The sequence below is a fragment of the Myotis lucifugus genome, unplaced genomic scaffold (assembly GCF_000147115.1).
Source record: "Myotis lucifugus unplaced genomic scaffold, Myoluc2.0 scaffold_1814, whole genome shotgun sequence".
Classification (NCBI taxonomy): Eukaryota; Metazoa; Chordata; class Mammalia; order Chiroptera; family Vespertilionidae; genus Myotis; species Myotis lucifugus.
The window spans coordinates 26,688-38,882 of NW_005872862.1; the positions used below are offsets into that span (position 1 = coordinate 26,688).

Sequence of the window (12,195 nt, forward strand, 5' to 3'; positions counted from 1 at the left end):
ACTGCTTCTTTCAGGAGGAATCAGAGGACAGTTTTTGTTACGTAACAGACTTTTCAGGCAGAGGAGGGGAGCGTCCGGCCCGGGCCATACAAGGCCCTCGAAATCCTGTGGCCTGGCCCTGCCAAGGCACGAGGGCGAGTGAGTGAAATGCTTGACCAAGCAGAGCAGGCTGGTTTATAGGGGATGGTTTGTGTGGCCTGAGAATGATGTTATAGACACCCACGGGGCCCTGGAAGAGAAAGGTACCCCCCTACCCCCCTCCCACCCCCGGTTTAATGCATGTATCTGAGAATCGACTTCGGAAGAAGAGCTGAGTTTCATGGACCTCGGTGCCTGACGCTCACAGGCATCTCACGTTGTTCCGCGTAAAGAGCCCCGCGTTGCCACCATGGCTGCCGGCTCCTCGAGGCCACTGTGCAGGCCCTGCCCTCCGAAGGGAAAATTCCCGATTGAGAGACACAACCCACCGACAACTAGCGAGCAAGGACCTGTGGCTTATTGTTAAAGGGCGATGAGAGAAGGCCATTCACTGGCGAGAGTGCCCGAGATGCAAAAGTTGCCTCATCACTTAGCTATTTTTCCGGATCTGGTCCAGAACCCAGCATAAGGGACAAGGGCAGCTCCAGGGGAGCGGTGTTGGCTTAAGTCGCTACTGTTGCCGACGGGGGGCTGTTTAAAGGGCCAGAAGGTTGAGAACCACCGTGCTATTCCGAGTGCTGCGTAGCGATGCCGCTCGCCCGTGGGATGCGGGCACTGAGTGTGATCTGCACCGTTTACCCCGCGGGGGGCACTGGCTCCCTCGCCTCACACTGGTGTGCGGAGCAAACCACCCCCCTCGGCAACAGTAACTATTTAAGCCAAGACAGCGGCCCTGTTCCCCCCCCCCCGCCCGCCCCCCGTGGGGAGGGCACTGTCCTGACACTTCCCTTCTCCTCGCTCACCTGGGGAGCCTTCGGGGCCTGGGGGTGTCCTGCGTGTCCTTTACGAAAGCTGTGTGGGAAACGCCATTTCGGAAACGCTGACTCCTGGGAAAACGTCTGCTAAATCATAACAAGGCGTTTCCCAGGGGCCTAGGAACAGGACTCCGATCTGAAAGCTGTTTTCTGTAAGGGCCCCGCTTTGTTTCCTCGGGATATTTTGTACCAAAAACTAGTCCGAGCAAAAACCAAGGTTTAAGCGTCGACCCCATGACAGACAGACACTGTCCTGAGACATGCACACGCCCTCCCGCTCCCGAGAGGAATCGCCCTGACGGTGCGGCGGGAGAAACTGAGGCAACATCAGACCACAGGAGCAGGTCTGATGCCAAAGCCCGCATTCCTGTCCCTGCTCCGCCCGACTTCCTCGGACTTGAGGAAGCGGAGGCCATGTTAGCTAACGAGCATGTCACACGCCTTCTCGTCTTCATGGACGTAGGCGCCCGCATCCAGTCCAGGGCTGGGACCAACTGGGCTGAGACCCATGATCTAATGCAGAGAATGAAGTCTGTCCCGAAACACTGGGGCGGACCAACCCAGACACCCACCGAGGCGGGGGCAGGGGGGGCAGGCGGTGCTAGGACTGCCTCTGGGTCTGCCTGGGGAGCGAGGACCCGGGAGCCTCCCAGGCCTGGGGCCGGACACGCTCTCTGCGCAGGAAGCTCCCGCCTCCCGGGGAGTCCGGACGCCATTGGGAAGGGGTCTGGGAAGCGGCCGAGCGCCCCGCGCCTTTCCTGTCGTTTCTTGGTGAAAGGGCCGCAGGCGATGCTGAGTGCCCCGCGCACGGCTGGGCCCCAGAATTCCCCACCTGCCGGGCGGGTTCTTTCTGAAGCCGCCTGCGTGTGTGAGAGATACAGTCTGTGTAGAAAGTGGGTTTCAGTACAAACCATAACCACAGAGGTAAACCTACGGTTCGCCGTAGGAGCTGACGCACAGGAAGTGTCTGGGCTGATGAGGAAACTTTCTGACTTTCCAGATGACAGAACAGAGGAAGCAGAAGCAGCGGATCGGCCTCCTGGGACACCCTCCGCACATGAACGCCAACCCCCAGCAGCCCGCGTGAGCGCCGGGGCGGCCGACTCGCCTCCCTGACCCCCGGCGTGGGGGCGGCGCGTCCCCACTCGCCCCGCGCGGCTCCGGCTGCGCCGAGGCGTCTGTAAATACTCCGTTTATACTGGATGTACATGATCGCTACTCTCGAGGTTGGATGTACGTATTGTAATTAGAATTGGCACCGTGACCTTTCATTTGTGCCAAAATATATTAAAAATGCCTTTTTTTGGAAAGGACTACAGAAAGCACCTGATTTGCACTTGAACCAGAGTATAGATTTAAAGCTATAGGACATGTATTTTGTATTTAAATCTAGAATAGCCAGTATTTATGTTTTTTATAAACTGTGCAATACGGTTACGCGATCACAGTGACTCTGTAGCCCCCCGAGCGTCCCGGAGGGAGCCCGCGTCGTAGGAGCTGGCGTGTTCATATTATGTGATAAATGTCTAACGATGCTGCTGCCAAAATGTAGTGCCGGGGCACGCAGGCCCGGGCGGCCGTGCCACGGAGGCTCCTGGGGGGACCCCGTTGGCCGTCACTGGTGGCGTCGGCGCCCCACGCCTCCCAAGCGGCAAGTCCGCCTTCGTTTTAAGAGGAGCAACTTCAGCTTCAAAGATCCTTTTAAGCTTCCAAATGGATCGTTTAAACTATTTCTTTGCCTAAGAGCTAAACTAGAGGCTCAGACGTTAGCTTGTGAAGTTAATAGACTTTCTTAAAGGGGTCAATGCATCCCGCTGGCCAATCGATGTCCGCTCCTGGCGAATGTGGGTGTCGCGCTGTAAAACACGCCAGCGATGGTCCCTAGATTATCTAGTCCCAACGGTAGGTGGTTTTCCCTTCTTCTGAACCTACGTGCTGCGGGAGCTGCGAGGTGTTGCCCACAGAGAGATGCAGGGGCTCGTCCGTGAGGGCTCCGCGCTGAACACTGACACGTGGTTCTTGTGAAAGAGCCTCGTTTGGGTTTTCTTTCTTTGTCACATGGATTCTCCTGTGGGTGGATGGAGAGTGTGAGAGGAGACTGTTGCTGAGTTTTGTACCTGGATCTCATTTTTCAAGAGACTCTTCTGCAAAAAAAAAGTTTTAAAAATGTGTTGAAAGCAGAGTTCCAGCGAGTGACGTCTGTAAATGCCTGTGTGAGGATAAATATTTAATAAACGATGCAGACCATGGAGTGGCTGCTGGTGGCTTCCTGCGGGGCGGGGCGGCGACGGCTGCTCCAGTGGTGGTTGGGGCGATTTAAGGTACAGCCGGTTGGGGACCAGGTGAGTCCGGAGCCACTTACCCACCTGTCCGTGCAGACGCTGCGGGGAGCGCAGTGACCGCCGCCGGGCGCCCAGGCCCTCGCACGCACTGGACCTCGGCGTGGCTGTCCTTCCTGGCCGTGGCCAGGGTCCTGCGAGCCTGAGGGTCTTAAAAAGCTCCCGCCCCGTCCAAGGGGGGGCCTGCCCCTCGTGCAGGCCGGGCTGGACTCGTGGAGCTTTCCCTGGGCTTTGGGAAATAACTGCCATTTCATCTTTAAACATCGAGTCAGTGTCCTTGGTCCGTTACCCGAGGTCCGAGGTCCAGGTGATTCTCGCTCGGCTGTTCTTCTGGAAAGGACGGCTGACCCGCTGCCGGGAGGCTGCCCTGCCGCCCGGTGTGGACGCCGCGGGGACATAAACGTACAGCGGGCGCTGATGTGAATGTGGGCGCTGCCGCGGCTCGGCCTCTGCAGCCACCACACGCAGTTTGCTTTCTGTGCCGGGGACTCACCCAGGTCTTCCCAGGGAGCTACGGAGTCTGCTCATCGGGAACCGGGTTACGGCCCTGACCCCCGCCGCTGTGGGCACGGACCACGCCTGCAGCCGGCTCCCCACACCGCGGCAGGGCGAGCCCAGCCCTTTGCCGGGGAGGGCACTGCCTCTGTGGGCAGCGCCTGGGTCGCGCAGGGAGGCCGGGGCAGTGAGGCGAGGCCTGCGGTTACTTTAAGGCGAATCATGAGACGTGCACCTGCCCATTGCGGAGACAGGGATTCAGGAAGATGAACTACAGAAGGGGCACCTGCACACAGAACAGGGTCGGGTTTTGCTGAAATGATGCTTTTACAGGTTTTAAAAAACAAAACGTGCTTGAAAGAGGCTTCAGTGCTAGGTGACAGTAAGCGTCAGCTTTAAGACAGGGATGGGAACAGGGGACTCCTGACAGCTCTGGCGACCAGCTCTGTCGCCAGCCACCAAGCAGAGAGAAACGTGGGTGTTGAGGCCGAGGAACTGGCCTGGCCCGGCTCCGAAGGAGCGCCTCCTGCTCGCTCCTCCCTCCCAGCCCTGCGGCCACACTGCCTGGCCTGGCGTTTCCAGCCCTTTCCTCAGGGCATCTACCCCTGAAAGTACTGGCTGTGAAGACTTTGTCAGGACCAAACACTGGCAGAGAGAAGCTCCTAAAATCTCTGTTTCACAAGCAAACCTCATGCAAACACCTCTGGCCTCGCTGCGTTTGTGAAAGCGGAGCTCCCCCGCGCGGAGGTGGCGCCCTCCCCGCGGAAACCCGCGGAGATGCTGGCGGGCAGGCTCCGCTCCCTCTTCCTTCTGCGCATCATTTGTTAACAAGCGCCTCGAAGGCTGGAAATCCCCATGAAGATTTCGATTTTACAGAAAGTACCCAAAATTCCACCACTTTTGCATCACAAAGGACTTGTTAGTTTTGAGTAAAATGCTGTGTGGTTTTTGTGGGTGGCTGCCGCTCAGGACCGCCGGGCCTCCCCGGGTATCGGCAGGGCCGCTGTGATGACGAGTGCGAACTGAGCCGATGGCGATTGTCCCAGCAAACATTTCCCCAGGAGCTGCGTGCTGAGCAATCCCCACCTGCAGGCTCGCTGGGGGCGCAGCTGGCGGTCAGGGGAGCACCAAACCCGCCCGTGCGGAGCCAAAGGCAGGTCTACTCGGCTCCAGACTCGGGACCTCCAGCTGCTCGCATTTCCAACTCCTTTGATAAAACAGATCCTAGCTCACTGTGTCTTACATTTAAAAAAACAAGAGCCGGCCAGCATGGCTCAGGGGCTGAGCATCGACCTATGAACCAGGAGCTCACGGTTCGATTCCTGGTCAGGACACATGCCCAGGTTGCGGGCTCCATACCCAGGGTAGGGCATGCAGGAGGCAGCCGATCCGTGATTCTCTCTCATCATGGATGCTTCTATCTCTCTCTCCCTCTCCCTTCCTCTTGGAAATCAATAAAAATATATTTTAAAAATAAAAATAAAAGCAAAACATGACCAGAGGAGAAACTGGCGATACTGAGAACGCTGTAAGGTCACAAAAGCATGTGAAAGAGAATCCTAACACCTCGCGGGGAAACTGCGAGCCGGAGCCCCTGCCGGAGAGAAGCGAGGTCCCCCCACCACAGAGGAAGCCTGCGGGGTGGGAGGAAACCCCCAGGCGAGTTCTGAGCAACAGCGAGTCCCACAACAGAAAGTGCGTGCGGGCAGGAACCGCGCCTGGAAACTCTGGGCCAGCGTTCCTGTTGCTGCCCCACCAAGGGTGGCGGGTCCCCTGCAAAGAACGAAACTTGAGACAATCCAGGAATCTAACCTGCTCGCTCTGGGCTCCGGAACGTAAGCAAGCTATTGAGTCGCCCTCCCACATGCCGGTCGGTGGTGGCGGCCCACACAGTCCTGTGGCCACTGCCTGTACAGTCCTCTGGGCGAAAACAAGTTTCGTGAGAAACCGGAACGAGGTTTTGGGTGCAAAGTGTTTGTCTCCTGTGGGCCCACGGGGCAGCTTGGAGGACTGGGGAGACCTGTGTCCTTTCTTTTTTCCTAAATATGTTTTTATTGACTTTTAGAGGGAGAGGGAGAGAAGCATGGATGAGAGCGAGACATCCATCGGCTGCCTCCCGCGCGCCCCACACTGGGGATCAAGCCCACAGCTGGGCATGTGCCCTGACCGGGAATCGAACCGGCGGCCCCGCCGTGCATGGGACCGCACTCGGCCAACTGAGCCACATCAGGCCCTGACTCAGAGCAGAGTCCCCCGTCCCTGTCGCTGTCCCCCCGCCTAAGAGGGCTCGTGAGGAAAGGCGATCCGTGTCACGGGTCTGGTTACACCCCACGCGTGTTACTTCCCGTTCCTCTGCATCACGGCCGTTTCCTTTTTCTCACGCCCGTCCACCGCGCTGCAGACCCTGCGTGACCAGCGCTGCTTTCTGTTCCTGCCCCGGGGCCCGTGTTCCTGCCGTGGGACCCGAAGTCCCCGTGCCTTCAGGGGGCACCGGGGTCATGTTAAATGGATCCCTAACGTCCGAAAACCGGCTCGTGGCTTCCATGTACTTGTTCTCACACTTGTGACCGGGGCTGAACTCAAAGGTGACTTCTGTTTTGTTTTTTTGTTATTTTTATTTTTTGTTAATCCTCAACCGAGGATATTTTTCCATTGATTTTTAGAGAGAGTAGAAGGGAGGGGGAGAGACAGAGAGAGAGACATCTACATGAGACAGACATCAACTGGCTGCCTCCTGCACACACCCTGACAGGGGCGACGGGGGCCGGGGATCGAGCTTACGTGCCCTTGACCAGAATCAAACCTGCTTCCCTTAGTCCATAGGCCGATGCTCTATCCACTGCACCACACTGGCCAGAACTGACTTCTGTCTAAAACGTGTCATGGAAAGACGTTTTCTCTTGGGGATGAGGATGGGGAGCTACCATTAGGCAGACGCTGCCTGGTCCTAACCTGGACTCTTCCGTTCAACATCCTGTGCACGCACCGCCCACGGCTCACAAGTCCTCGGCCCGAAGCCCCGGGCTCTCCATCGCTTCAAGGACCCTCAGGAGGTGCTCACCGCTGCCTGATGTTCCTTTCGATCCTCAACCCTGACGGCAGCCCAGTGCTCCTCTGCCCTCCGTCCACTCGGCGTCTCCCCTGGTATGGACACGGCCCCTCTACCCTGTCCGGGTGGTGTTTCAGCAGGCGCTGTGGAGAGCGCCGCTCACAGGCGAGGACCACACCCAGCAGGAGGCTATGGAAGTGCAGATGAGACTTCATGCTTCTGCCCTGCTTCCCTGCCCCGAGACAACTCTCCTCCAGCCTCACCCAGGGCCTCCCTCCTCCCCCCACCCCCACCCCCAAAACGAAATACAAGCTTCCCGTCAGCTTCAAGCACAGCCTGGAAATTAGAGTCTTTATCGTGCAGAGCGCTTTCAGCCCCAGGACCTAACCACTCCCAGCTAGATCGGCCCCTTGACCAAACCAAAACAAAAGAGAAAAGAGCCCGGCTCAGAGCAGCCGCCTTCCCAGCAGCTCTGCTCTCCCCGACGCCCCTCGCAGGGGAAGCCTCCATCTAGAAGGCGACATGGTGGCCAGACCAGAAGTCAGACCTGGGAGGCCAGGCCGACCGCGGGCCCACACGGCACCACCCTCTGGACGCCGTCCCTCGTCCCTCCCGGCGCCAGGTGCCAGGTGCCAGGCTGCCCGCGAGGGGCCGGGGCCTCCGCACGGCCCTGCCCGCCTGGCGGGGAGCATCCGCCTGGCGGGGAGAGCGCTGAGAGACGCAAAGGGAAGTGGGCACCTCCGGGTGGGGCTGCAACAGCTCGCTCACCGCGGCACCGCTCACCTGCAGTCCCTGCCGAGGAAAGGGGCTGCGTGCACTTTGGGGGGGAAGCCTCGCAGGCCCTCCCTTACTCTGGGGGGGGGCGTCTGAGCCAGCGAATCGGGGTCTTTCCTAAGGAAGGAGTAGCCAGCAGTGGCCCAAACGGAGGTGCATACAGAACAAGTGACCGTCCGTACTCTGCTGTGACTAACCGTCATCACAAGGCCTCCGGCTGCAGCAGCCCTGCTTCCCAACCCCAACCCTCCTGCCCATCCCCTCCAGCCCAGGGACCCCAATCTCCTTCCTTTCAAGTCGTACAGCAGCTAAAGATGACAATCCCCGTGAAAGCATCGCTTCAACCCCTTGAGCGCCTCCTCCCCGCGCTGTCTGCACCCCGCCCTCGGCTGACAGGCGGGAGGGCACCCCCTCTACGGCCTGTGGAGGAGCCTGGCCATCTCAGCTCCCCCTCACCCCCCACCCCCCGAGACGGAGCACCACTTGGGTGATTTAAGGAGAGTCTGGCCTTTGGGGATAAAGAATTATGATTCATTTACTTAGGAGCAGAGACAACGTGCAGGAATCTGAAAAGCATGATGTTCACACGTCACTGAAGTCAGATTCAAGAGGCTGCGTGAAGTGTCTCTCCGTGGACGTGGCAACCTGGACAAGGCGAGGGTGGGGCCAGAAACCCGATCGGAGACGGAGACGAGGGTCCGGAGCGGGGGTTTATTACGAAGGGACACTGGGGAGATGTTGACGATGGAAACATGTCCGTGGTTACCTGACTTTAGCAGGTTCTCAGACTTCATAGAACTGTAACCTAAAAAGGGGAAATTTCACTACATGCAAATGAGACTTCAGTAAACTTGACCTAAACTTTAGAGAGAGAGAGAGAGAGAGAGGAAGAAAGGGCCAGCCCCCGGATTTTGCATTTTAACCTGCAACCAGGGGATGCCGACCTGCTGACACACCGTTCTCCTTCCCTGCACCCTGTGGCCTGGGATTCATCTGTCGGAGCTGCGTGGGAGGTGAGGCAGACTGCCCGTGGGGAGTGAGGTGGGGCCAGCAGAGAGCCTGGGGCGGGGGGGGGGGGGGGATAGGATTCCGAAAAGCTTGTGTTTTAGAACTTGAAACGGCCCAGCCCTGAGGTCTATTGCTGCCTCACAAATAACCAAAAACGCGGGGGCCTCCCACCCTTCCGCTCGTCTGCCTCTGAACCGGGCTGGCTGGGCTGAGAGGAGACCCGGGGAGGGTCCCGTCTCTCGGCCTCTGTCAGTGGCTGGAGAGTCTGCTCCTGCCTCAAGGCCAGAAACGTCCCGCTGACCGATGCTTCTGCCGCCCTCCTTCCCTTAGCGGGACCCTCAGGACTCCATCAGTCCCATCACAACATCCGTAACATGATCACATCTGCGGCATTCCTGCTGCCACGGAAGGGGGCAGAGTCACAGGGTCGGGCATGAGGACAGGGACGCCTTCCGGAAGGCCACTCATCTGCCTGCCACAGATGCCCACGCAGACCCCAGGCCGACGGGTGGGCACAAGCCGAGCAAAACAAGCCACCTGCTGATCTGAATACACTCAGGAAAGTTGGCCTCTTACCCAAACAGGCCGCTGGTGTGACCCTACAACTTCACAGCCTGTCCCGTCAGACCTTGACCTTCGTCGCTGATACTCCTGAACAACCAGAAATATCTCTAAGAAAACATGTGTTTGCTGTTTTAGACAAACACAAATACACATGTCTTATTTTCCTTGTGAGAACAACACTTTAAAATTAAGACCAGGTGAAGTCCAAAACAAAACAAAAGCGAACCATAACCTTCCCAACCAGATAATCCTTGTTGATTAAAAAAAAAAAAAAAGCCAATGAACACGTGTGAGATTAGAAAATTCAAGTCATATGCCAGGCACAGCTCTTCTTTGGTGACGTGTCTAGTTGCTCACTTTATTTCTTTTATTAACGAATTTTAAGAGTTTTGTTTTTTATAATCCAGTTGCCAGTTTTTTTTATCAAATACACGTTTTGCAAATGTTTATATCCTGGTCTGTGGCTTATTTTTTTCACTTTCTTAGCAGAGCTTTTCAAAGACCAAACGTTTTTAATTTCTATGAAACTCAGTTTATCATTTTTTTCTTTTGTGGTTCATGTTTTTTGTGTCCTAAGAGATCTTTGCCTAACAAAAGTCCCAAAGATTTCCTCCTGTTTTCTTCTATGCTCCTACGGAGGGTGAAAATGTGCCATAACCCAAGCTAACCACTACACAGAAATGGCTCCCTCTGGGTTAAAACTGAGATGGGAGACCTGAGACTGTAAAACTCTAGGAAAACCCACAGGGAAACACTGCAAGAGCAACGATTCCTGCAACACGACACCAGAGGACAAGCTACAATAGCAAAAAATAGGTGAGTGGGGACTACGTCAGGCTGAAAAGCTTTCCCTCAATAGAGTGAAAAGGCAGCCCATGGAAAGAGGACATATTTGCAAATTGATACGGGGCTCCCATCCAGAATACGCAAGGCACCCCCACTATCCAACAGCAAAGCACAACCTTGTTAAAAATGGCCCAGAGCCCTGACTGGTGTGGCTCAGTGGATAGAGCGTCAGACTGCGGACTGAAGGGTCCCGGGTTCGATTCCGGTCAAGGGCACATGTCTGGGTTGCGGGCTCGATCTCCGGTGGGGGGGGGGCGTGCAGGAGGCAGCTGATCAATGATTCTCATCATTGATGTTTCTCTCTCTCTCTCTCTCTCTCTCTCTTCCTCTCTGAAATCAATAAAAAAATATTTTTAAAAAAATGGCAGAGAGATCTGAATAGGCACTTCTCCAAAGAAGAGATACAAATGGCCAACAGATAGAGGAAAAGATGCTCAGCATCACTAAACATCAGGGAGATGGAAGTCACCGCAACGAGATACCACTCACACCAACAAGGAGCTACGTGGGGACGGACCACTGGCCCAGGGGGCACGCAGCCCCGGGCACGTCCCTGAGACGCAAGGCGTCACACACACACTGTGCGGTCACGGGAGGTTTACACGGAGCCGGTCACATCCTGGCGAAGCGTGTTGTGTGAACACCAGCCCATAAACAGAAACCGCCGCCGAGCAACATCATGGGTTTATCCCTGATCCCGTGCCAGCGGCAGGTTCTTTCCAGAATGAGCAGCAGGGCGACTTACTCAACACTCTGCAGAAGCCAGGGCGCGGTCACCCTTCCCTAAATAATATCACAGATGGGTTTTCCCTGAACTCCTGCAGCAACAGGATCTCCAAGTGGTTACTGGTAGGAAAAGGTGAGGTGAAGGTCAAAGGCATGTCTACACCAATCAATCAATCACAGCTTTTCCGGACCACCCTCGCCACCATGCAGGCCGGGGTACCACTGAGACCAAAAATAAATAAAAATAAAAGGGAGGTGATGCAGCACAGAACACGAGTGTGTTTCAAGCTCTCAACACGGAGCCACGGAGGCCGTCGAAGATCACCTGCTCTGGCCAGCGCCCCTCCTAAGTACCGACACTTTCGTGCCAAGTTACGCCAGGACACTCACTGGCCGCCCCGATGCAGCTCCACCGCCATCCCGTCTCCATCATCGGAACGAATTCAGAAAAAGAGCAACGACACGCCTCCTGTCACCTTTCCGAAACACACCGACTCGCCCAGCCGGGGAAGGTAGGACTCCGAGGCCTGGAGGGCAGGGACACAGGAGTGTGTGCGTACAGCAGGAGTGACCGCCGGCCTTCCCCCTGGCGAGCCGAAGAGCAGAAAGGACCTCTGTCCTCGGGCCCCCCGCCCCGTCTGTGTCCACACCCCCCACAGCCCGGCTGCTCTGAAACCAGCACCTGTACCCCCAAGCCCGGGCCCCCGAAGCCTGTAACTAGGGCTATGAGCCCACCTGGCGCCAGGCAGGACGCTGGGCAGCCACACTCCCCTTCTAGGCCCCGATGAGTAGGCTGAGGCCCAGGCTCACACCGGCGGGGGCCAAGCCACCAGGGGGCCCATGGGGAGCCCTGGCACCAAACCATCCTGGCATCTGGGCACCGTCTCCCTGGGGAAAAGGGCGTGCGGGTGCTCACATACTCACTAGGCAGGGCGTGTTGTGACGTGAACGCTCCCCTCCTTGGCCACTCCGGCGGAGTGGGGAAACTGAGGCCTGGGCTCTGTGACCCCAGAGGTCACAGCCAGAGGTCACGGAGCCCCTGGCGGTGGAGACGGGCCTGGAAGGCTTGTCTTTTCTATTCTCCATGTCCGTGGTACTAGTGCCAGCGCCTCTGCAGGCTGGCCCGGCCCGAGGGCCCCCCCACCCCCGTGGGACCCCCCTGCCCTGGGGCCCGGGCGGGGACGCTCCCCTCCCGGAACGTTTTCCCGGCAGCAGCCCTGGTCGCCAGGGGAAACCGGCGGCCCGCCCGGGGCCCCGCCCGCCGCCAGTTGCAGGGCACCGCGCCAGGCTCCGCTGCCTGTTCCCAGGCGCTCCCTCCTCCACCTTCACCCCGGTGCCACCTCCGCCCTCTCCCTGCCCTGTGTGCGCCTGCGCGCCTGGCCCCGGAGCCCTGGGCCGGCCGCTCACGTGGGCCGCCGCACGGGCCCGGCCGCCGCCAATG

The 12,195-nt window shown here is 57.8% G+C and overlaps 1 protein-coding gene and 1 long non-coding RNA gene across 2 annotated transcripts in view; one reads left to right on the plus strand and one right to left on the minus strand.

Annotated features, from left to right (window-relative positions):
• Positions 1-3,202, plus strand: part of LOC102428369 (inositol 1,4,5-trisphosphate receptor type 1-like) — a gene marked incomplete at its 5' end in the record, with an annotated part of 29,052 nt that extends 25,850 nt beyond the window's left edge. The window contains one exon of the mRNA XM_023748790.1: positions 1,954-3,202. Within this exon, the coding sequence (XP_023604558.1) occupies positions 1,954-2,069 (116 nt within the window). The remainder of the gene's footprint in view (positions 1-1,953) is intronic.
• A 4,920-nt stretch (positions 3,203-8,122) lies between these two features.
• On the minus strand, positions 8,123-11,889 carry LOC111824502. Its single transcript, XR_002827591.1, has 2 exons — positions 11,679-11,889; positions 8,123-8,415 (listed from the first exon to the last, which is right to left on the minus strand). It is a non-coding gene; the product is annotated as an uncharacterized LOC111824502 (long non-coding RNA).
• Positions 11,890-12,195: the final 306 nt, after the last annotated feature.